Source organism: Anabrus simplex, chromosome 3 (assembly GCF_040414725.1).
Source record: "Anabrus simplex isolate iqAnaSimp1 chromosome 3, ASM4041472v1, whole genome shotgun sequence".
In the NCBI taxonomy this organism is placed as follows: domain Eukaryota; kingdom Metazoa; phylum Arthropoda; class Insecta; order Orthoptera; family Tettigoniidae; genus Anabrus; species Anabrus simplex.
In genome coordinates this window covers 462,394,113-462,420,566 of record NC_090267.1, presented here as the reverse complement: position 1 = coordinate 462,420,566, position 26,454 = coordinate 462,394,113, and the positions used below count along the sequence as shown (strand labels likewise).

General features: G+C 41.4%; 1 protein-coding gene across 1 annotated transcript in view; it reads left to right on the top strand.

Moving 5' to 3' along the window:
- Positions 1-26,236, top strand: part of LOC136866519 (lipase 3) — a 54,210-nt gene extending 27,974 nt beyond the window's left edge. The window contains exons 3-8 of the mRNA XM_067143565.2: positions 1,595-1,709; positions 7,656-7,902; positions 14,557-14,715; positions 21,553-21,637; positions 24,928-25,070; positions 25,950-26,236. Coding sequence (XP_066999666.2) covers positions 1,595-1,709; positions 7,656-7,902; positions 14,557-14,715; positions 21,553-21,637; positions 24,928-25,070; positions 25,950-26,096 — 896 coding nt within the window. The 3' untranslated portion in view covers positions 26,097-26,236. The remainder of the gene's footprint in view (positions 1-1,594; positions 1,710-7,655; positions 7,903-14,556; positions 14,716-21,552; positions 21,638-24,927; positions 25,071-25,949) is intronic.
- Positions 26,237-26,454: the final 218 nt, after the last annotated feature.

The following is a 26,454-nucleotide window of genomic DNA, read 5'->3' as shown; positions in this document are numbered from 1 at the left end:
TCTCACACTATGGCGCCACTCATAGGCAACGCAAACCGGTAAGGTTCTTCACCTAGGCGCCGGTATTCCCGTGGTGTTCCTCACATAGTGGGTACCAATCACAGGCAACGCTGACCCACGGTGCCGTTCATATAGCGGTACAACTCACAGGCTACGCCCAGACCCGCGGTGTTGCTCACATGGGTACGACGCACGGGTACTAGAATCCACCAGGCCAGGTTTTTTACTGAAACTAATCACAAACCTATTTCGTACCAATTTAGTGATACTACTCGCAAGCACATGCAACCCATGGTGTTCCCCGCATGATGGTACGAATCAAGAGTAGTTTCATGGTTCTAATTCAATCATCCCTTGGTCGCCCCTTGTAGTCGCCTCTTACGACAGGCAGGGGATACCGCGGATGTATTCTACGTGTGCGTCCCCCACCCGCAGGGGGTAGTGTGTTTGGTCCGCGAGAGGTATTTTATTTCCCTCAAGTCCGCCGGCAAGCCGGTTAGGACCCCCCTATCCGCCACCTGGGACGCGCCACGTGGGAGTATCACCTCTCCCCCTGCTCCACCTGCGTAGGAGGTTCGTGGCTGAAGCGTTCCATAATAACATTTCATTAATTTGTCAGTGCTAAATAAAATGGTTTAAAAACCGATGTTTAACTTTTCCTCGAAATTTACAGTAAGTTTTGAAAAAGAAACTTCTCCAAAATCATGGTTAGAAATACTGTAAGTGACCTCAAGGGAAACTCTCTAAATGAACTAAACTTTCATTTAAAAGATGATGTAATTTATGTATAATTTTTTATTTAATTTTTACTAAAAGTGATGGCAGAAGAAGTTCCTGTTTCCCCAAAAAACACATTTTTGAACATAGTGAGTTTTAGAAGGAAAGCTCACAATTATTACTATCACTAAGAAATTGGCTTTCGAAATTAAACAAGAAATATACCTAGTAGATTAAGTTCATGGACTGGCCGTCGAGTCTCGCTGTGGTGCACTATAGCGGAGGGTTTCCACCATAGAATGTTGCCGTGACAGTTCTCCACCAGTCCCTGCAAGAGGCAGTTGTGTGCATACGGTATAAGCAGAAGTACCGTCTCTACTGTGAGGGGTAGTTGAAAGTGAGCGACGGAACTTGAGAATGTCGTAGTTTGAGCAACGGGAAAATTTCAAGTTCTGCAAACAATTAGGAAAATTCGCTAGCGAAACGTTTGAGATGATAAAAATCGAAATCGCCCGGGACACCACGACGGGAAAAGGACGTCAAAATACATGTCAAAAGACTATGTGATCCTTGAACAGTTAGCGCCAGACCACGAACATACTGAGTGTAGTACGTACACAGGTGTACGCTGTGTTGTCTACACTATAGGCGCCAATCCACGAAAATATTGACTGTAGTACGTACATAGGTGTACATTGTGTTGCCTAAACTGTAGGCGTCAGTGCAAGAAGTTATTGACTGCAGTACATGAGTGTACGCCGAATTGCCTAAACTGTAGGCGCCAGCCCACTAACTTATGGACTGTAGTAGTATGGTGTAGCTCTAAGTAAGTGGTGACAACAGTTTAAAATAATTTCTCTTCTTGATATGTTCACAGCATACGTTTTAGCTGATGCCGGCTATGATGTATGGCTGGGCAACTGCCGGGGTAACACCTATTCCAAGAAACACGTCAGTTATAAAGTTGACAGTGATGAGTTCTGGGACTTCAGGTAAATAATTTATGTATCTTATTTATGTGCATCACATGTAACTAATGTATAGGACAGGGTAGTTGAAAAGTTGTGTCCCTATAAACTAAGTGTAACGGGACATCCGCACTGACATGTTCAATTTCCGACTCCTGTAGGAGCTCTAAATTCAAACAACATTGAACATGATCATTACTTGGACAAGAGATCAGTGATTTCTTGGATTAACTGTAATGCATAGTGATTGAGATCATCACTTTGGATAACTGTGGTTGTCGAAAGAAAGACCTTTATTTTTAAGTATATTGCATGCCTGTTCTCTAAATGAGTCGTCTATTTGCAAAACTAGCCACCTCCAAGAAAGAACTGAAATATTTTTTGTGCTGAACGTGTTCTCTGTCCACTTTTACACAAAACAACAAACTATTAGGGATTCAGTGGTGAAATGTAGACGTGCTGAAGTTTACAAAGAACTCATTAATAATAACCTTCCACAAAACAACTCGAAAGATGGGGAAGATGCGTGTGAGCACAGTGTAGACCATGGCATTAATTTATGTTAATTCTGGTTCATTTTGTCTAAAAACATTGACGTCTTACAATGTATTTCTTTTTTAGTTAACTTTTAAATAAAGCATTTTTGCACATTTTCATTCCTTCCGTTCTTACGTTTGGTGCAAATCCAACCATCTCCAAATTTGAAATTTAAATATTACAAATAATTATACAAATAAAACATTGGTATTCTGCAACATTCATTACAATGCTATTTATAAGCGATTAAGCAAATAAAAATGATTCCAAATCTCTTTATGTAGATTTTATACGTTTTTTCGGTTTTGTGAAAATTTAACGATTTGGAAATGGCCGGTTTTGCAAAATAGAAGGCTGAAATTTATCACATCAGAATTTACACGGACAGCTCTTATTGAGATAACGAGATCTCATAGTTTAGGTTAGGTGGTATATTATTTTTATGCGATGAGTAACGTAAATTCAAGGGACGTAATACTTCTTGGGAATTTATTCATTGAATTGTTACTGTATAGAACATTTTTTTAACTTATAATGCGCTGCAAATTTAAATAAATTACCACAATGCCAAGAAGTTGTGCACGCCATAACGAAAATCCAACTATACAAGCGACTATCCACCAATATTCACATTTCCTTCGAATGAGAACAGGGAACATTTATGGTAGATGAAAATCCTAACTGAAAATGTGACTGCTATGAAGAATACATGTGTATGTTTCACTCATTTTCCCGAGCTGATGGTGGATGCTGCTTTTGACATTTTTTGTTATATAGATTTATAGCAGTGCGTTTTTATTGTTGACATAGAAGAAGCCTAAAATTAACATAGATGATCAGCAACCAACTGAACCTATATTTGTATTATTTCTTGGGTTAGGTAATATTGAGAACGTGCGAAGTAAAAGCCATCTATAATTAAATAATTTTGGCATTATTATACAGACATGTTAAACAATTTAAATTGTAACATTGATAGTAGACAATATTTAGGTGTTACTGCCAAGGCAACTCAATTCCTTGAAGGATTGTGCCAGAATTTCCATTTATGCCCATGAGTTATGGTGGCAAAGCCTTATTATTAATTAATTTTTATTTTTGTACTTTCGTTGTCTTCATATTTGTATTAATGCACAGTAATTATAATTTGTTGGGTACAAGGACGAGTAAAACAATCGTTATGTTTTGACCACTTTGATCACATTTTAAGCCTGCTACTCCAAAAAATTACATAGACCTATCTCACGAGATATCAAAAGATTGCATGTGCTGATTATCCCACCTGTTATATTAATACAACATTTATGACTATTTCTCAACTACAAGACACAGACCTATCATGTACTTGCATTGCGCGGGTCGGACGGTGGAAACTGTTCGCCTCTTTGCGAGACGTCATCGGAGGTACAGTACGGCCTGTACATAACGGAGGCAGTGGTAGAAACTACATGTTCTCATTAAGTTTCGAATATGAATGAGAAAAGATTCATATGAATGTGTTTTGTGAAATATAAACTTATATTTGATCAATTACGTGTCTTTGCACAATATGACTTGCCACTGATTTTAATATCAGTAGAATTCTTCGAATGAAATGAAATGGCGTATGGCTTTTAGTGCCGGGAATCCCAGGACGGGGTCAGCTCACCAGGTGCACATCTTTCGATTTGACTCCCGTAGGCGACCCTGCGCGTCGTGATGAGGATGAAATGATGAAGACAACACATACACCCAGCCCCGTGCCAGGGAAATTAAACAATGATGGTTAAAATTCCCGAACCTGACGGCAATCGAACCCGGGACCCCTGTGACCAAAGGCCAGCACGCTAACTATTTGGCCATGGAACCGGACAATTCTTCGAATGAACTACTAGATCTGGTGATGTTAACGCTGTCGAAAAGCACTTAGATGACTTCTTCCCCTGCCATTCCAATTGCCCTTAAGAATCTATATAAATAAAGTTGTAGGGGGTCCGCTGTCTGTAATTTCGTTTGTCTGGCCAATTTTTCAGATATTTATCCGTTTTAGGTCAACTCAAGACCGAATCGGTGGTTTTTATTTTTCGTGTCTGTTTGTCTTTTGTTCCACCATCACGGCGAAACGACTGGATAGATCTCAACCAAACTTCATATTTAGATTATACTCATCCCAAGGAAGGTTCCGATATGCATATCATTTTAAAATATTTGAATAGACGGGGGGTTTATAGGAAAACCAGAACGGTTTTCCTCCATATTCTCTTATGCTATTGATTTTCTGTAAACTCAGTGGACCGTATGTGATACGCATCTTCATTATAAACAACTTTCGTTATGTTCATAATTTAGCTTACTCTTCAAATGACGGAGAAATTTACTATTTTCTGCGGGTATCATGCTCTGCCTTGAGTGACCGACAGACCGACAACGAACCTACAGGTTACCATGGCAACGTCTCTGACTGCATGACAGTAGGGAAGTAACGTATTGCCATTTTCCTCATCATGCCTTTAAATTCGTGATTGTTCCTTGGGTAGAAGGCAAGAGAGGCGTCAATCGGCCATTCTGCGGGATATTGGCGGAATATCGTTGGAGGTTATAACCGTCCTTGAATAGCTCAAGTAATAACACCATTACTCGTCTTCTTATCTGTTTGCCTAAAAATCCCTGCGCCTAAATTTTTCCTCTGTTACCGCTTTCTTATATCCATAACTCACACCAGCATAATTTAATGAGAGGCATTTGATTTTCCAATACATTCTCATGCTATTTACATATTTGTCGTCATCCGGCTATCCTCAGTTATAATCCATTTTCTATCAATGTCAGCTTTCTTACATGTATTATTCTGCTTCCTTAATTACTCCTTATGTATGCGAGTGCTAATCCCTAAACCTGGACACACTTTTCTTTGAGGAAATATTCTATGCTATGCAAATGTATAACTTTTGGCCCCGGAAAATATCGAAATATGGATGCAATTTTAACGACGGTGCAGACCTTCGTTTCGGAATAATTGATGGCTAAACCGTAAGTCGTATCACAAAATATCGCGTTTCAATTTGGATAAATCTACAACTTTGGGCCTATGACATTTTGTCGTATCTCTATCCCATATTCGTTAAATAGTACTGCATTTCTCGAGTTCAAGTTAATGTTGTACTTTTTACACGTGTATGTTATTGTTTGGCACACTTATAGGAAAGATGCAATCATGACATTGGGCAGGCACATTGACATGACCAGTGGCCATATGTTCGCACAATTTTATGATTCCAGGGTCACATGAGTATCAAAAAAATAAAGTAGTATGTGAAACTGTACCAAATTTTACCCCATTTGATGAATAACTGAATCTAACCCATAAATATAGGAGATACGGGAAAATGGCACAGGACCAACCATGTAGAACACTGAACGAGTCGTCTGATGGTGAAGTCCGTTTGTAGGTGGAATTTAATATAGTCTTACTCACTGCATTTAGAGTACTTTACTGATAAATCCGTATACAATGTAGAATGCCGTAGAGAATCACGGGAACATTTGCTAGTTTCAAATAAGATACATGGAAGGATAATTTCAAAATAGTCCGCCTCCTTGGCTGAATGGTCAGCATGGAGGCTTTCATTTCAGAGGGTGCCGGATTCGATCGCCGGTGGGTCAGGAATTTTACTGGTATCTGACTCGGGAAGTGAGCTGTGCTTGTTCCAACACACACCTCTTCATATTCACACAACATGTCACACTACCAATCACCACAGAAACACACAACAGTGAAAACATCCCTCCACATAGAAACTTTGGATACACGTTGGGCAAATACCACGAACATGGCGGTGGGACTGTAGTAGTGTGTCAGGCTCCATGCAAAATGAATGCGACATGGTAAGAACTGGAAAAACCTCCATACTCACCGGATCTGTCTGCGTACATTCAGGGTTTACCGCGAAGGTTACTTTACTCTCTGCCAATAAACATTATGTATACAATGACAGTCACTGCAAAGGTCAACATCAACCCAACCTGAAGTACATACGCACGGGGCTGGAGGAAAGAGTGAATTCATGGTTAAAACTTGTACTCTTCATGAAGAAATTCAGAGCCTAAATTTTCACTCTGTTTCAGAACTGAAACGATAAAAAACATTTGATGATTCATTAAAAATAGTCCACTTATTTTTTAAGGAACTCCTTTTATATTTTTACAATTTGCTTTACGTCGCACCAGATAGGTCTTATGGCGACGATGGGATAGGAAAGGCCTACGAGTGTGAAGGAAGCGACCGTGGCCTTAATTAACGTACAGCTCCAGCATTTGCCTGGTGTGAAAATGGGAAACCACGGAAAACCATCTTCAGGGCTGCCGACAGTTGGGTTCAAACCCACTATATCCCGGGTGCAAGCTCACATCTGCGCGGTCCTAACTGCACGGCCAACTCGCCCAGTTTTAAGGAACTCTTCCAGCCAAACTAATTTTCGTTCAAATCTGGACTTATTTCTGTTCAAATAACATTCATCTTACTACAACAAGACTGAAGTACTATGAACATGTTCAATATTGAATTTTTATTATAATTGTTGAATGTCTCTTTTCTCATTGGTTACTTTATCTCTTACTGTTATATGTGTTTGTGTCTTTTTTATATCATGTTTTAGATAGAACATTTATTAAATGGTAACAATTTTGCATCAAACAGGTGGACAATATACTTGTAAATTCATTTTAATAGCCAAAGGCCGTAGCAGTGTTGAAACACCGGATCCCGTGAGATCTCCGAAGTTAAGCAACATTGGGCGTGGTCAGGAGTTGGATGGGTTGCCACGCGCTGTTGGTGGGGGGTAAGGGAATGGAAGAGCGGAAAGGAACTGGCCACTCTACCGCACGTAAACTCCGGCTCAGGAACACCTCTGCGGAGGTTCGGACCTGCCTTCGGGCAGAATAACCCTTACCTTACCTCATTTTAATAAACTTTATATAATTATGTTCAAGTCAATACGGAACATATGATGACATTTATTGCATGTAATAAACATTATGGTCCGCCTCTGTGGTGTAGTGGTTAGCGTGATTAGCTGCCACCCCCGGAGGCCCGGGTTCGATTCCCGGCTCTGCCACGAAATTTGAAAAGTGGTACGAGGGCTGGAACGGGGTCCACTCACCCTCGGGAGGTCAACTGAGTAGAGGTGGGTTCGATTCCTACCTCAGCCATCCTGGAAGTGGTTTTCTGTGGTTTCCCACTTCCCCTCCGGCGATGAAACAGGGGCAAGTCCACATGTGTGACACGATTCACATCCTACCAGAACGGGGAAAACGTGGCAGAAGAAGGGAGACAACAAGGAAAGGAAAATATTACATTATACTGGGGAAAAATTATACTTTTATTTTAGATTTCATTGTATTTTACATCTCAAGGAGGTTTATCCAAGCTAATTCATTACTTATAATTTATTACAGCTGGCACGAGAATGGTATATATGACGTTCCAGCAGAGATTGACTACATTTTGAAGAACACTGGTGAACAGAAATTGTTTTATGCTGGCCATTCCATGGGTACCACCATGTTTTATGTAATGACTTCTGAAAAGCCTGAATACAATGACAAGATCAGAGCTATGTTCTCGCTGGCTCCTATTGCCTTCATGAACCATATGGCAAGTCCTTTCTTCCAGATTTTCTCCAAAGGAGAAGCATTCATGGAAGTAAGTATATAGGATACAGCTTGTAAATAATGTATCGTGTAAACCAAACTGGTAAATTTAATCACGAAACTTGGGAATGGAATGCGTACCGATTTTGCTGGGACTGTACTGATTTTAAGACTTGTGTTCCACTTACGCGTCCAGAGGGACAAGCATTTGTAGGCCTACTTTTTTAAGCCAGTATTTTTAATCCTCGTTTGGTAAGTCACTTTAGTAGTAATGGTAACGTTTGGCTTTTTTACCTGGGTCCAGAGATACTTATCTGTCAAAAATTTATACAGACCTTATATCCAATTACTTTGAAATTTTCAGCGCATATTACGGTGAGATATACCGGCAATCTATATGAGAAATTTCAGTGTTTTAAAGGATAGTGTGCCTAGGACATGCATATTATTTCCCCATACCTAACCACAAGTCATCAGTATATCGCAATTCAGTGATTTAGTTGGAAAAATATATTTACAGGAACTCACCTTATTAATTCAGCAATTTCCAGATGGACTCGTATTGGGTGTCAAAATCAGCGGCCTCATGTTTCCGACAAGTCATTTCATCAGATGAACGTCTCCCCTTTCGTAGCCATGACTTGACATATGGTTGTATGCACAGGAGGTCAAACGCTGCTTGATCTTGCAACCAGCAGCCTATTTCTCTTTTCGCTGTGGATCTCATTCGTGGTACTGAAAGCTCTTTCAGCTTCTGCTGAAAAGATGGGAATAGTCTGTACATTCTTGATTAAAGGCATCAGCTCCACTGGAATTTCCTTGGTCTCGACATACTTTCTAAAAGCATTAATGTACCTCCTCTTGTCTGACATGTGGAAAAAGGTTGCCAGCACTCTCATCACCATAGCAGATATCCAAAGTAGAAGTGCAGGGCCAATTATTTTTGTATACTACCTTTGAATCAGTGACAATTATGAACATAAAACCGAGGTTCAATATTAGTCCGCTAGAGTACACCCATGACGTTTCAGGGCTATGTATGGATTGTAAGATTTTCTTACTGAATGTAAAAATGTTGCGTCATTCTAAAGCGGGAAAATGTTTCCCGGAACGGCGTTCCGGCCCGTTCCGGTCCAACTAAACCACTGTCGCAATTCATTAACAGTTTCTGCAATCTGTGAATGGAACCATCTGCCGCAAGCGACATCATTGCTCGATAAATTTAAAGGAGCCTGTACAAAATATCGGATGGAAAAACACAAACAGTAAAGCAGCTAGACGTGATCACTTACCTTCTTCTTCGTCCTTTTCTTTCATCCTATCCTTCCCCTGTAACTTTCCCAATTCCCGTGGACACTCACAGTACAAGAGTAACTTTTATCTTAAGTATTATAAGAATTCTACATTGTTTAGTAATTCTCTTTTATTACAGAATTAGCGTTTATGTATCTCTTCAAAATTGTATGACGTTTCTGTAACATTGTATTATTTCTTCTTGACTTTTGTAACTTTTAATGTATAAGTAGTTACTCTTAACAATAATTCAGTAGTTCTACCTAGCCTAAGTTTATGAATGATTAATTTGTTAAGGGCCTCTACTACGACTGTCGGATAAACAGCCAGAGACGTAGGCTGCAGTTTTGCAAACTAGAAGTTAAATATTTTCTCGCAAACTACCAACGAATTTTAACTACGGAATTGTTATGCGGAAGATGTATTAACATTTTGATCGCGTTGGTAATACGGTTACTGAAAATATAGTGAGATTTAGAGCGGTGGTATACGTGTCTCCTAGTTTTTTCGTTTGCTTAGCGTTATTCCTTTTGAAATTGTATTACTAGAGTCCAAAATTAGACTCTTATTAAGCTATAATGTGGAAGTTCAGGTAAAACACAGAATTAGGACGGAAATCTACACATACGAAGAAATGTTAACATTAATTAAGTAAAGAAACTCAGAAATTGTTGTAGAAAATAAATAGATTGAAAATGTAACCTGGACGCATAAGTTAAGATTCAGGTTATCTTATCAAATACAGTAATTCCTACCACACGGTATAATTTTGTTTTTTGTCTAATACTATTTACGAGGATGCGCATTATGGCGAAAGTGACGTTTATATTCGTAATTAATGCCACTGTATGCGGCGAGGATGATAAATTTTAATATTATTTCAATTTATTGTTATAATTTAATAACTACTTCGGTTTTTTTTTCAAGACAATGTTAGAATAGTAACTGACAAGCATTTATCTCACTTTAGTTCAAATACGTAGTAGCAAGTTGTTATGAAGTCAAGGAAATACAACACCGAGCTCGATAGTTGCAGTCGCTTAAGTGCGGCCAATATCCATTATTCGGGAGATAGTGGGTTTGATACCCACTGTCGGCAACCCAGAAGATGGTTTTCCGTGGTTTCCGATTTTCACACCAGGCAAATGCTGGGGCTGTACCTCAATTAAGGCCACGACCAATTCCTTCCCATTCCTATCCCTTTCTTGTCCCATCGTCGCCATAAGACCTATCTGTGTCGCTGTGACGTAAAGCAACTTGGAAATATATATAACCTCCTTAACGTCCTCGTTCGACGGAAAAATCACCATGAACAACGTCGTATACCTTAATCCATATGTGCGTCACGTATAAATTTGGAATAGAACCCAAACTTTTGACACGCACTGTGATGATTAGGAAATGTGTACTATCACCTCTAGTACCCTACCGACTAACATTTAGAAGGTAAAAAGAATGTTGGACTATGGGGACTGGAACCCATAAATAACTTCGTGGTAACGTCAAACGATGTTGCCGTAACGACTATGGCTACATATGCAGCTTGATGTTGGCCGAGTCCCAGATAAGATTGTTAAATGCCTCTCCAACTTCGGCATGGCTAAACTCGAGAATATTCGCCCATATTGCACATAAACGAAAGTCGTAGTACACGTTTTCAACCGAGCTTCGAGATAAATGTACTAACGGTCACATACATTTAAGCCGCACTGTTATCTGGCTGACGTAGTACGGGCCGTAAGATTTATAGTTACTTACCAACCAATTCTATTACTGGTTAAAAGTGCGAGAGAGACGCAGCTGTCCCTAATTTTGCCAGGATAAATAATCTTCTATCCACTTCATGAAAAAAGAAAATATTGCAATTCTTATTTCATATTCCTCAAACCAGTGTTGTAAAGAAATCAATCATGTAACTTTACCTTTTCTTTCTTAATCTGTTTATTGTCCAGGGTTGGATTTTCCCTCGGACTTAGCGAGGGATCCCACCTCTACCGCCTCAAGGGCAGTGTCCTGGAGCTTCAGACATCGGATCGGGGGATACAACTGGGGAGAATGATCAGTACCTCGCCCAGGCGGCCTCACCTGCTATACTGAACAGGGGCCTTGGTGGGGGATGGGAAGATTGGAAAGGATAGACAAGGAAGAGGGAAGGAAGCGGCCGTGGCCTTAAGTTAGGTACCATCCCGGCATTTGCCTGGAGGAGAAGTGGGAAACGACGGAAAACCACTTCCAGGATGGCTGAGGTGGGAATCGAACCCACCTCTACTCAGTTGACTTCCCGAGGCTGAATGGACCCCGTTCCAGCCCTCGTACCACTTTTCAAATTTCGTGACAGAGCCGGGAATCGAACCCGGGCCTCAGGGGGTGACAGCTAATCACACTAACCACTACACCACAGAGGCGGTCTGTAACTTTACCTGACTGTTGAAATCTGATCAAACCCACGGCACTTCTAGTTTTCCATGGAGTCCTAAAAGGTGGAAGTTACCTATTCATTTTTAAATCGCGCATTCATTGGCCAGGATTCGAACCGTGGCCAGCTTGATGTGAAGGCAGTGACAATGTCACTCGACTATCAGCAACCCCCCCCCCCCCCCGTCATCCTCGAAGAATGTTGTTCAGAGCACATATTTTCTTTTGTGAATGCAGCTTGGAGCAAAGACAAAAATCGTGTGTATATTGAAAAGTGCGATCGGTTAGTTTACCAACCACCACAAAAACACGCAATAGTTTCTCTTATTTTTTTATTTTTTTTTTCAATTGGCTTTACGTCGCAGCGACACAGATAGGTCTTATGACGATGATGGGATAGGAAAGGGCTGGAAGTGGGAAGGAAGCGGCCGTGATCTTAATTAAGGTACAGTCCCAGCATTTGCCTGGTATGAAAATGGGAAACTACGGAAAAGCATCTTCAGGGATGCCAAGAGTGGGGTTCGAACCCGCTATCTCCCGAATACTGGATACTGGGCGCACTTAAGCGACTGCAGCTATCGAGCTCGGTGATTCCAGTTTCACGTGGAATCTGAACTAAATGCCGTGACTTATTATTTCAATTACGTACTTTTTCATAATATTTTTGTGGAAAAGCTCCCATGCACAAAATAGGGGGGGGGGGCATAAGTTCCCGTCTACGCGGTGTAGAGGTAGCGTGCCTGCCTCTTACCGGGAGGCCTCGGGTTCGATTCCCGACCAGGTTAGGTATTTTTATCTGGATGTGGGGGCTGGTTCGAGGTTCGCTCAGCCTACGTGATTATAATTGAGCAGCCCCGGTGTAGAAAGCCAAGAATAACGGCCGAGAGGATTCGTCGTGCTGACCAAGCAACGCCTCATAATCTGCAGGCCTTTGGGCTGAGCAGCGGTCGCTTGGTAGGCCATGGCTCTTGGGGGCTCTTGCGCCATGGGATTTTGTTTTTTGGGGGGCATAAATCATGGCAACTATTTTTTCCCTCACATTTGCACGGTGCCGCCACAATGGTCATATGTCCTGGAAGGATTGAAATTTATAGTACATGGACACAGCACGACATGGCGGTGCGTTCGGCAGGTACAACGCACAGGGCGATGGGACTGCACTAGAGAGTCAGGCTCCATGGAAAATGGACGTGACGAGGCAAGTACTGGAACACCTGCCATATTCACCGGACCTTCCTCCATGCGATTTTCATCTCATCCCCCAGAGTGAAATAACCATTGCGTGGGGGACGGTTTGGGATACGGGATGACACTGACGACGCTGTGAAACATGAGACTACAAAAAACACACATGGTCACCCGCGTCGTTGGCAACGTGTTGTAGACAATCTAGAGGACTACTTTAAGAGTTTACCGTGAAGGTTAATGTACTCCCTGAGAATAAACGTTATGTATAGCCCCAATTTTTATGCATTAATAGGTTAAAATGCAAACTTACTGAAGCGAGTAACAAGTATAATCTACCTTCACAACGATTATGCTATGGGGTTTGCATAAACATTAGGGGTACTGCCCATCAGAACCCCTATAATTTATGTTACTCTTGCTACATTACGGACGGGTGGGTGGCCGATACTTCCTACTAACCAAATTAATTTGCAGTCTAACCTGTCACTGCATAAAAATCCAGGCTTTAATTATGTAGCCCAAGGATTTCATGGCTGACAGTGTCCTACACCTGGTAAACCTAATTGGAATTATTCATACATTCCACAGCACCTCTCTCATGTGTATATTTTAATTTGTCAGGTAGATACAGCACTAGTCCGCCTCTGTGGAGTAGGGGTTAGTGTGGTTAGCTGGATGCTCGGGTTCGACTCCCGACTCTAACACGAAATTTGAAAAGTGTTACGAGGGCTGCAACGGAGTCCACTCAGCCTCGGGAGGTCAAATGAGTAGAGATCGGTTCGATTCCCACCTCAGCCATCCTCGAAGTGATTTTCCATGGTTTTTCACTTCTCCCCCAGGCAAATGCCGGGCCGGTAGCTAACTCAACGCTCTACTGCATAGTGTTGCCATCAGCCAACATATAACTTTTCACCTGTATAACTGGATACAGATTTTGGACAGAGATAGTTTAACGGCACATCTTCAACAGGACAGTAAATCAAACACATATACCAGTAATGCCTTGTTTTTTATTTTATTTTTTCAGATGACAAAACAGCCCTACAACCGAGGGTACTCCTTCCACCTCGCCAACATCTATGCGTACCAACCACCGTTTATTTTACGTGGGCCCTCCCCATCATATTACCACAGGCTTCAGGAGTACATCTGGCTCAACCTCAAAGACATTTCCGAGCTATGGTCTTGCAAGTTTACTTGCGCATTGCATATACGTACCCATGGCCAGCAGGCAGTAATGTTCGGTCATTGAATGTTTAGCGTAAAACTCGCGAAAACTGGTATATATCCCATTCTGGCAAAACACATCACATACGAGTGTTAAGGTATTAGTCTCAGTTAAGAATTGTTGGTAAATCTAAAACAAAAACACGTAAGTTGAACTTTCTTTACCAAACGGAAACGAAAAATAATTCATGCAGTTGAGGGTTAAGGCCACGGCCGTCCTTCCTTCTTCATTGTCTATCCTTTCCAATCTTCCCGTCCCACCACAAGGCCTCGGTTCAGCATAGCAGGTGAGGCCGCCTGGGCGAGTTGCTGATCCTCCTTCCCAGTTGTATCCCCCGGCCAAAAATCTCACGCTCCAGGACACTGCCCTTGAGGCAGTAAAGATCGGATTCCTCGCTGAGTCCGAGAGAAAAACCAACCCTGCAGGGTAAACTGGTTAAGAAAGAAAGATTCCGCACTAGTGTGCAAAAAAAATCGCTGCCGTGACTTACGCCCTTACTCTCGTAGGTATTCAATTATCTGTATGATCATCTTACCGATAAAATGTCAGACATTTAATTGCAAACATGTTCTTCCTCATCAGGTCATCTTGAAGCTTCTTGGAATAAGAGAGTTCATGCCCAGCAACGATCTTATGGACCTAGGAGGAAAAATCTTGTGTCAGGACGGAGCAATCACTCAGGCCGTTTGCAGCAATGTATTGTTCCTGATTGCAGGCTATGACACCAAGGAACTGAACGAGGTAATGTAACATTTATTTAATTTAAGCGAAGAGATACACCCTTTCCTGGCATAAATTCAGTAAAATTCAACAATTTGCAGTGTGCAGTACCGATCAAAAGTTTAGGACCACATAAGGAAATCACAAAATGTCATCTAGAACTAAAATTGTGCTTCTAGACCTTTGCAATTTTCTTTCTGAACTCCCATATCTAATATAATATATGTCGCTTGATTTCATTAAGTTAGTCCAAGTACTGTAGAAGTTACAAATTGTTAATTCTTGAAAGGTCACACTAAAAAAATCATAAATTTCGGTAATATAACGTACTGTATAATCTAATTGGCTGCAAGTATCACATTGATTATTTTTGTAGACTTAGCAATAGGTTTGGGTCATTTTCATATAAACATAAAAAATACGAAAATATGCGGCACCGTTTTTCTGCGTGTTTTATTTTTCAAAGCAGTGACCTTCGTCACGTATGGCCCAAGATCTCGGGGCGAACTATCAGCATTAGACTTATCTGGCCTGATAGTTTCATTTACACTTTGCAGATGGCATCCAAGAACACATTTCTGGTACCGATAGCTCACACTGAGACCTATGACAAGGACACATTTCTAGTGCCGATAGCTCACACTGAGACCTATGACAAGAACACATTTCTGGTGCCGATAGCTCACACTGAGACCTATGACAAGAACACATTTCTGATGCCGATAGCTCACACTGAGACCTATGACAAGAACACATTTCTGGTGCCGATAGCTCACACTGAGACCTATCACAAGAACACATTTCTGGTGCCGATAGCTCACACTGAGACCTATGACAAGAACACATTTCTAGTGCCGATAGCTCACACTGAGACCTATGACAAGAACACATTTCTGGTGCCGATAGCTCACACTGAGACCTATGACAAGAACACATTTCTGATGCCGATAGCTCACACTGAGACCTATGACAAGAACACATTTCTGGTGCCGATAGCTCACACTGAGACCTATGACAAGAACACATTTCTGGTGCCGATAGCTCACACTGAGACCTATGACAAGAACACATTTCTGGTGCCGATAGCTCACACTGAGACCTATGACAAGAACACATTTCTGGTGGCGATAGCTCACACTGAGACCTATGACAAGAACACATTTCTGGTGCCGATAGCTCACACTGAGACCTATGACAAGGACAGTGGAAAACTGACACACAAAAATCGATGTCGCATTTCTTCGGAATGTTTATATTTATACTAAAATGACCCCCACCTACTGCTAAGTTTACAAAAGAATCTTGGTGGTGATACCTGAAACCAATTAGAGTATGTAGAACAGAATATTTAAGAAAATGTTGACTTTCTTGTGTGACCATCCAACAGTTAAAAGTGTATAACTTCTACGATACTTGGCGTAACTGAATGAAATCAGGCAACGTATATCATATTTGATGCTAAAGCTCAGGAAAAAATACAGAGGTCTAGTACCACAATTTTAGGTTCTAGATGACATTTCATGATGTTTATGTAGTCCTAAACTTTTGAGCGGTGTTGTATTTGCAAAAAATGTACGAATTAATCAAGGAATGGATAGTATAGAATACCCCAAAACATCCCTATCAATTGTATGTGTTATGGTCGATCATTTACCAGTTATGCCTGTTTGTGTTATCAACTGAAATGGAGGGGATATTTCGTATCAATTCTGGAATAAGGAATTCTGTCTCGAGGTCTCGAATCATTTAATCGATCATCTAAACATTAATTCAATTATGTCTGTCCTCTTCTATCAACACTCCTTCCTACACCATTGGTCCACCTTTCATTTCCCGTGGTTTCCCCATTTCCTGTTGCACTCAACTACCCAGTTTAGTATCATCTTAGGAATTCTGTCATCTGTCACCCTTTTTACATGTCCAAACCATCTTAATACTTTTTCTTCAATCACAGTCAATACATTCTTCTCTGCCGCGATGAAATGAAGTATCGTATGGCTTTTAGTGCCGGGATATCCCAGGACGGGTCCGGCTCGCCAGGTGCAGGTCCTTCTGTTTGACTACTGTAGGCGACCTGCGCATCGTGATGAGGATGAAATGATGATGAAGACAGCACATTCACCCAGTCCCCGTGCCATTGGAATTAACCAATTAAGGTTAAAATCCCCGACCCGGACGGGAATCGAACCCGCAACCCTCTGAACCGAAGGCCAGTACGCTGACCGTTCAGCCAACGAGTCGAACTCTGCCGCGATTATTTCCCTGATTTCAGTGTTTCTTTCCTTGTTCTTAATCCGGTTATTCTCCAGGGTTGGTTTTTCCCTCGGGCTAAGCGAGGGATCCCACCTCCACCGCCTCAAGGTCAGTGTCCTGGAGCGTTAGACTTTGGGTCGGGGGATTAAACTGGGGAGGAGGACCAGTACCTCGCTAAGGTGTTATGCTGAACAGGGGCCTTGCGGGGGATGGGAAGATTGGAAGGGATAGACAAGAAAGAGGGAAGAAAGCGGCCGTGGCCTTAAGTTAGGTACCATCCCGGCATTCGCCTGGAGGAGAAGTGGGAAACCACGGAAAACCACTTCCAGGATGGCTGAGGTTGGAATCGGACCCACCTCTACTCAGATGACCTCCCCGTTCCAGCCCTCGTACCACTTTTCAAATTTCGTGGCAGAGCCGAGAATCGAACCCGGGCCTCCGGGGGTGGCAGCTAATCACACTAACCACTACACCACAGAGGCGGACTACCCGTAATAGATCGAATGAATAGGTTATGCCACGTGCTCTGTAATGTAAGAAAGTTAAATGAACACAGTAAACCTTCATTGAAGAATAACTTAACTTTCGAGGTGGAACGGCCGTACTACGTAAGTACTAAATCTCTAGCATGCATCAAGTATGGTGGCTTCGTGACTGAATCGGTGAAGCGCTGGAGCAGATGATGCGTGAGTAACGGCAGCATAGTGGTTTGAATATGGCGTTAGGCAATTTTCTTGAACGACAGACGTGCTCCATGTTAGCGAGGGTACAATATTAACAAATATGTTTGTGATATTGGTTTTTATGGGTGCGCTCTGATTTGGCGTCTTTGGGAAGGAAATCGGCCATGGTTCGCCTGGTGGTGAAAATGGGAAAACGAGGAGACCCGTTTTCAGGACGGCCAGCATGGGATTCGAATCAACAACCTACCGAATCAAACGCACACAAATAATAATCACACCTACCAGGTCACATCACAGCACTTACTTCCTCACGATGTATTCCTATGAAGAGTTCGTTGAACTGTTGCTAATTTAAGGAGAAAGTACGGCCGAATTAAAATGGCTGCCACGTGCTGCGTAATGATTAAAGGTTAAATGAACACTGAAAAGTAGTCAACATTTCGAACACTTGTTATTCTGAATACGCAGGGTACTATACTTCCTACCTACAGACCAACACGTCGTAGTCCAACCTGGTTATGTAACATCGGATATAAACGGTCTTTCTCAGTATCAAATAAAAATTCACTCTTTGGAACAGGATGATATGCGGCCATATTACAGTCACTGTAAACGGCGTTAATAAAAAAAAGTGTACCACTATGCCATTCGAACCTATTACCGCACAGCTTAGCTGATGCGACAGCAGTGACGCGTGTCTGAGCCACCTTAAATACCGCGAGTCTCGCTGCATCACAAGCACGTTGTAGTCCTTATAGACACTTCCTGTCCAAACCTAAGATAGTGTTATTTGCAGCTGTGGTCGTTTTCCACATTAATTATAGTTTAAGTAATAGAAATAACACTTTCGTTAATGATTCCTACCATATTCGCGAGCATTATATAAACGGTATGATTGTACTAAGGCCATAAAGAAGCAGGTACTAATGTTTTTCAAGTGACTGTGATATACGCGTTAGTTGGGTTACCTACCTCCGAGAAAAACAAGGGGCTGGTGAAACACGCGGTGTATATATATATATATATATATATATATATATATATATATATATATATTTTTATTATTATTAATGGTTTAAGCACACTAGGGAGTGTTATGCCTCCGTGGCTCAGTAGGCAGCGCGCCGGCACTCACCGCTGGGTTCCGTGGTTCAAATCCTAGTCACTCCATGTGAGATTGTGCTGAACAAAGCGGAGGCGGGACAGGTTTCCCTCCGGGTACTCCGGTTTTCCCTGTCATATTTGATTCCAGCAACACTCTCCAATATTTTTTTCATTTTATCTGTCTTCCATTAATCATTGTCACAGAGGAGTACGACAGGCTTCGGCAGCCGGCACAATTCCTATACTCGCCGCTATATGGGAGCTTCATACATTCCATTCCCGACCCGGTCGAATGATTGTAAACAGGCTGTAGATTTTCATTTCAGGGAGTGCTATGACTAGTTCGCTTTCGTTTCCAATACTTCTTGAGCCCTGCTATTAATTTTTCCTTCCTTTCCTGTGAAAGAGGTTTGCTAGATTTAACAACCTTTTGGTAGAGGAGACCAGGAGTTTACCATTTCATAAAATTTGGGACAATCTGAGACATCATTATCAGACATCCCAGAGGAAAGTAAGTCCTCTTTTTTTTAATTTACTGAGCCACATGGTTCCAGTCTTGTTACGTTTGATGAGTGAGAAGGTCTTCTTCGTAAGCTTTCCGTTGTCCATTCTCAGAAGGTGCCTATACAACTTCAGCCGCCTACTGTTGGTACAGTCCAGAGTTCGCTTTCAGTTGGTGTTTCCACCCGGGAGCACTCTTGGTCCACGAATTTTCCGGAGGATATCTTTCGACCTTTTCCAGGTTGTCCATGGTGCCTTTCCCGTTCATCAGTAAAGTCTCCGCAGCATATACTAACTTGGATCTGATAATAGTCTTGCAGTGGGATATTTTGGCGTTCTTCGATATGCACTGCTTGTTGTAACGATTTTGCGACTGTTCATAAATTGCGTTGAGTATGGCACATATGTCTAAGATGTAGGTTCCGTCTCTACCAATGGTGTGGACCCATTCACCAACATGCCGGAATCGACTGACTTTTCCAATCTATACAAAGGGAAATGATTTATTGCATCCTCCTATTCAATACATGTATAACCATCTTTGGATGGAGTAATTCAATCAGACATGTTTCGGCTAATTTTGGAGCCATCTTCAGTGAACATATTAAAAAAACTACATAATGAAAGCTAAAAGCATGTTATTAAAAAGACGCAATGAAAAATAACATATAAAAATATATGCAACATGATGAAGTAGATAAAATGTAAGATTATAGCGAGGTTGAGGACCTCTGAGTCGGAAAGCACAGTAGTCACAATGAAAACAAGGACGAAATCACAAAATAAAACTTTAGAAATGGTCTATATGCATTGAGTCACATACTCGTTTTTGTTTTTGGTTTTTTTTTTTTTTTTTTTTTTTTTGCAAGTTGCTTTACGTCGCACCTACACAGATAGGTCTTATTGCGACGATGGGACAGGAAAGGGTTAGGAGTGGGAAGGAAGCGGCCGTGGCCTTAATTAAGGTACATCCCCAGCACTTGCCTGGTGTGAAAATGGGAAACCACGGAAAACCATCTTCAGGGCTGCCGACAGTGGGGTCGAACCCATTATCTCCCGAATACTGGATACTGGCCGCACTTAAGCGACTACAGCTATCGAGCTCGGTACGAAAAGTCTAGAGGGAAACAGAAGTATAAGAACATATTTATGAGGAAACAGGTGCCAAGTGTTGCGTGTGTGACTAGGGAGTGAAAAACGTCAATAAAATCCAAATTTATTAATTAAACGCCCTCTCGAAACGGCCTAACCTTCTCAGTTTGGAGGTCCCACTTCCACTGGTCGTGTTACGACTTCGCTATAACCTTACATTTTATTAACTTCATCATGTTGCACATGTATTCATATATTCTCTTTCATTGTGTTCTTTTAATAACATTATTTTATCTTTAATTATGTAGTCTTTAATATGTTCACTGAAGATGGCTCCAAAATGAGCCGAAACATGTCTGATAGAATTACTCCGTCTAAAGATGGATATATACATGTATTGAATAGGACAACGCAATAAATATTTTTTCCTTGTAAAGCGAAAATCGTCAATACGGAATGATTTTAATATGTTGCAATTTTATAATATTTCCGTTGATGGTCGTCAAAGGGGCTTTCCTGGGGCGCTTACTCTCGAAGTACTTGTCTTTTCGAGTGATATTTCTAGTCCTGTCTTCGCCGTTCTCTCATGTAGGGATTGAACAGCAACTGCAGCCTACTTAGAGTTGTTGGTTAGGATCGTGATGTCATCTGCTCTTGATCTCGATCTTCCGTGTTCCGGCTCCAGTGGTAACCGACTTGATTCCGACATTGTTCAGTGTAACTTCCCAGGTCTTTATAACTTTGTCGAGCACCAAAATGAAGGAAACGGACGAGAGGCCATGTCCTTGTCTCACACCAGGTGTGATCTTGAAACTCCGAAACAGTCTTCCTCTTAATTTTACCTTGTCTGTGAGAGTTTATTCGATGAGGGTGCGTGTGATGAATCCACTCCACGCTGTCGCAGCACTGAGAAGATATATCACCTTTAAAGAATAAATGGGCGTATGGTATTGTACAGGTTCCTCGCAGGTACACATTTCTCGGAAAAAATTTGAACCTGCAGATATTATATTTGTTATGGGTATCCACAGGGTTTCTATCTACAGCGGAGGCGCATTATATTTTGATAGCAACGAAAATTAAGTGTTATAAGGTATTAAATTTGAGGAGCATGCCATAAACTATTTTTTTTTTTTTTTGGCTGTACAACAGATCAACCAAAATCCTTTTCACAAGTAATATTAGACTACAGTTTCTCCTAATAACCACAACCATTTCTTTTCAGACCATGCTGCCAAGTATTCTAGCCCACACTCCAGCTGGGGCTTCTGTGAAACAGCTGCTGCATTATGCTCAAGAAATCAACTCTGGTAAGTTGAATCATAATCTATATATATAAAAGCAAGTCGGTCTCGAGCGATCGATATATATACTCATGTTCGTAAAAACCAGAACACCTTGAAAGACTAGAGATAGGAAGTTCATATTCACAGGACAAGTGCATTAGTATGTTCTGCAGAAATGATTAGCATGTGAACCATGTCGGCCCTCAGGTTCAAGGTCCACATCGATATCTCGGCGCACCACCACCGACTGGTAAAATGTGCCTGCGGCTCTCGTTGTCACTATAAACCGAAGGTAATGGATCAGTGTGACTTGAGCAGACATGCATGATGCCTCGCAGACGTATGCGAGGACCGTACCGTCAAACGAGTGAGTTTTAAAGATGGCGCATTATTGGCATGGGAGAACGTGATGCATCCATCCAGTAAACTGCTGCTCGTGTGGGATGAAGTGTGTCGGCAGTGCAACGGGTGTGTACATAATGGTTCACAGAAGGCCGTAGAATACGACGAGATGGATTTGGTCGCACCACTCAGACCATCGCCCGAGTAGATCGAAACCTCATCCGAATGGCATTGCAGGACAGATCTGCGTCCTCCTCGGCTCTGGTGCAACAGTGTAACACGTCGTACACTATCAGGAGAGATAGCCCGTCGCCGTTTATTACGGTCTGGGTTACCGGTGCGTCATCTACTTCTCCGCCTATCTTTGACTAATAATAATTTCGTGTGGCTATTTCTAGCCGAGTGCAGCCCTTGTAAGGCAGACCCTCCAATGAGGGTGGGCGGCATCTGCCATGTGTAGGTAACTGCGTGTTATTGTGGTGGAGGATAGTGTGATGTGTGGTGTGTGAGTTGGAGGGATGTTGGGGACAGCACAAACACCCAGCCCCCGAGCCATTGGAATTAACCAATGTAGGTTAAAATCCCCAACCTGCCCGGGAATCGAACCCGGGACCCTCTGACCCGAAGGCCAGTACGCTGACCATTCAGCCAACGAGTCGGACTACCTTTGACTAATGTGTGCATAAACATGCTAGACTACAATGGTGTATGGAACGACATCACTGGGGACAAGAATGGCAGCAAGTGGTGTTGTCGGACGAATCCAGGTTCTGTTTGTTTGAAAAAGATGGCCGCATTTTGGTTCGCCGCAGAGAAGGGGAGAGGCATGACATTGACTGCATTCACACAAGACATGCAGCGCCAACTTAAGGCCTTATGGTGTGGGGTGCTATAGGGTACAACCGCAAATCACAGTTGGTGTGTGTCCAGGGCAATGTGACCAGTTTGACCTGTGTGAATGACATCCTGCGATCCGTAGCCATACCCTTCCTGCACGACACCCCAGACGCCATATTTGAGCAGGACACTGCGCGACCACATGTTGCTGCACAAACATGTGCCTTCTTGTTGTCACAGGATGTCAGACTGTTGTCCCGGCCCGCCCAATCACCAGACATGTCGCCAATCGAAAAAGTGTGGGATATGGTGAAACGACGGGTGCGGCGCTCTGACCCAATGCCAACCACCAAAAATGAACTGTGGAACCAGGTGAATGCTGCATAAATGGCTATACTCCAGGACGCCATTCGCGCCTTATACGCGTTGATGCCATCGCGGAAGGAACAAGTTATCAGTGCCCATGGAGGACCCAGTGCCTACTAAGCAACAGGACACATGATGAACCTCGGTGACTAAAATGCTAATCACTTCTGCAGAACATACTAATGAACATGTCCTGTGAATACGAACTTCCTATCTCTATTTTTAAAGGTGCTCTGTTTTTATGAACATGAGTGTATATAAAGGTATAAAAATGAAAATAGACGCGAATTAATGAAGCACTTCCAAGCATCTCAGAAACTTACAACTTGGAACCAGAGAAACTGATGACCAAAGGTTCCCTAGAAAAACCGAAAATTATCAAAATTGCCTGAGGGGGACACGCTGGTGGAAGGGGGGCTTCAAATTTTGGGCTCAGCATAAGAATTCAGTCGTATATGTTTATATTAAGCGATAACCTATAGATTTCGTGGGCTTAAGAACTTTCAGGATATTCCTCATTTTTACTCCTCTCCCCGAAATCGAGATGGCGGCACAATCTGCCAGACGGGCTAGAAAATTGAAATTTGGCAAAATTATAGTTTTAGCCTGTAACCGACGGAAAAATTCCAAGATGAAATTTTTCACATTTTACCCCCGGAAAATATTGGCATATGGAGGCAATTTTAATGACGGTGCAGACCTTCGTTTCGTTGTATTTCGTGGCTAAACGGTAAGTTGTATCACAAAACGGATGGCACAATCTCCGTTCAATTTGGAGTGATCTACAACATTTGGTCCTATGACTTTTTATTGTATCTCTATTCCTTACGCGTTAGGTTTGGCTGTGTTTCTCGATTGTACGTAAATTTTGCATTTTGTTACACGTATGATGCATAGTTTGACACACTTACAGGAAAGACGGAATCATCAAATTCCGCCATATGTGAGACAAATTCTATGCCTCTAGCTGTCACATATGTATCCGAAAACTAATGCAGTGTGTGGAAACGTTACCCAAATTTCTCCCTACTCAAAGTTTATAACTCAATCTAACCCATTAATAGAGGAGATACGATAAAATGTCATAGGATCATCCATTAGGCCGCTAAAAGGGGTCCTTCTGTTATAATGAAAACTTCCCAACCCGATTGTGAATGGCAGTAGGCAAGTGAGCCTGCCGTAATCATCACAACTCCGCAACTCGCACTTTACATTGGAAAGAACGTTTCTTGGATAAAGCTAAAGACATTCAATTAAAAAAAATCTTATTCACTGCGTGAACAGTCATTTTCTTCGATATTCGTATACAATGTAGAATACCGTAGCGAAACACGGGTACATTTGCTAGTCATATAATATAAACGCTTTCCTAGATATATTTATTTGTTTTTTTACATGGAAATATGATGTAGAAACGGTACAGACGAGGCATTTCCTACCAGTTCTTCATCCTTTTTGAGAATAATAATAATAATAATAATAATAATAATAATAATAATAATAATAATAATAATAATAATAATAATAATAATAATAATATAATGAGAAAAAGTACAAGAACTTCTCTTGACTTCACCTGCTTCCAATTAAAGATTAACTATGTTCTCTTCGGAATATGCCTAACGAACTTAATTACATATTTATTTATTTATTTATTTATTTATTTATTTATTTATTTATTTATTTATTTATTTATTTATTTATTTATTTATTTATTTATTTATTTATTTATTTATTGTTTGTTTGTTTGTTTGTTTTATCTCATGCAGGTCATTTCCGTCAGTATGATCATGGTCTTATTGGCAACATGATAAAGTATAAGCGAGCTACCCCTCCAGACTACGACCTCAGTAAAGTAACTGCTCCCGTGTATCTCCACTACAGTGAAAACGACTGGTTGGCTGGTCTAAAGGTAAGGCAAGATGGATCATGATATCAGACTAGCTGTAAGCCTGTCTACAAAAAATCTCTGTTCCAGTTTTATCTTCATTACTTCAAACTTTTACAGTAGCCTACTTTAAGACAGAAACAGGCTCCAGGAATGACATTCCAGGAATCATTAGTGGAAAAGGAGAGTGGTTTTTTTATTTTTTTTACAGACAGCCCTAAATGCGGATCAGTGGTAAATCAACGAAGGAATAAACGATTGCATTACTGTACTTCCGGTATTGGGTCATTGCTGAACTATTAACCACAACAAGAGAAACTGTCGCCGTTTATTTCATCTCACTAATGTTTGCTAGTAGATATAACAAGAATTATCATTATAATGGTTGATGATATCATAAAGGAATAGCATCAGCATTGCAGTTTTCAAAAAAAAAATTCTGAAGCATTTGAAGGTAGTTGTATTCAAATATAGGCCCTATTACCACGGATGTCCGACTCGTTGGCTAAATGGTCAGCGTACTGGCCTCAGTTCAGAAATTCCCGGGTTCGATTCCCGGCCGGACCGGGGATTTTAACCTTCATTGGTTAATTCTAATGGCTCGGGGCTGGATGTTTGTGCTGTCCCCAACAAATCTGCAACCCACACACCACACATAACACTATCCTCCACCACAATAACATGCAGTTACCTACACATGGTGGATGCTGCCCACCCTCATCGGAGGGTCTGCCTTACAAGGGCTGCACTCAGCTAGAAATAGACACACGAAATTATTATATCCATGTATGTGTCTAATCGATGGCTAAAGATTACTAAGCTTCGTCCTCTTTGATTGTGTTACATACTTTATTCTGTTATTGTTGTGAAAATAAAAATATAGCTATATCTGGTTTGTTTCAGGATATCGACAGATTATATGAGGGATTGAAAAATGCATTCAAACATGAGGTATCTCTGACTTCATTTAATCACCTTGACTACCTCTGGGCCATTCATTCACCCGAACTGGTTTACGACGAAACTATCAACATCATGAAGAACTACTAACAATAAATCATCAACGTTCATACAGCTTCAGACATCAATCACCCTCGGAGCCTGCTCAATATGCATTAAGAACTATGTATCATTTCTCCGTTAACACTTCTGTAAATAAACTGACATGAGATTAACTCGTAAACAAATAATTTCAGAGTTTCATTTTTAACCTTTAACCCTTCAATGTGGTATTCTTTAAATGTCCATCCGCTTAGTCTCAGACATTATTTATTTATTTATTTATTTATTTATTTATTTATTTATTTATTTATTTATTTATTTATTTATTTATTTATTTGTACGACTCATTGGCTGAATGGTTAGCGCTGAGGCCTTCGGTTCAGAGGGTCCTTGGTTCGATTCCCAA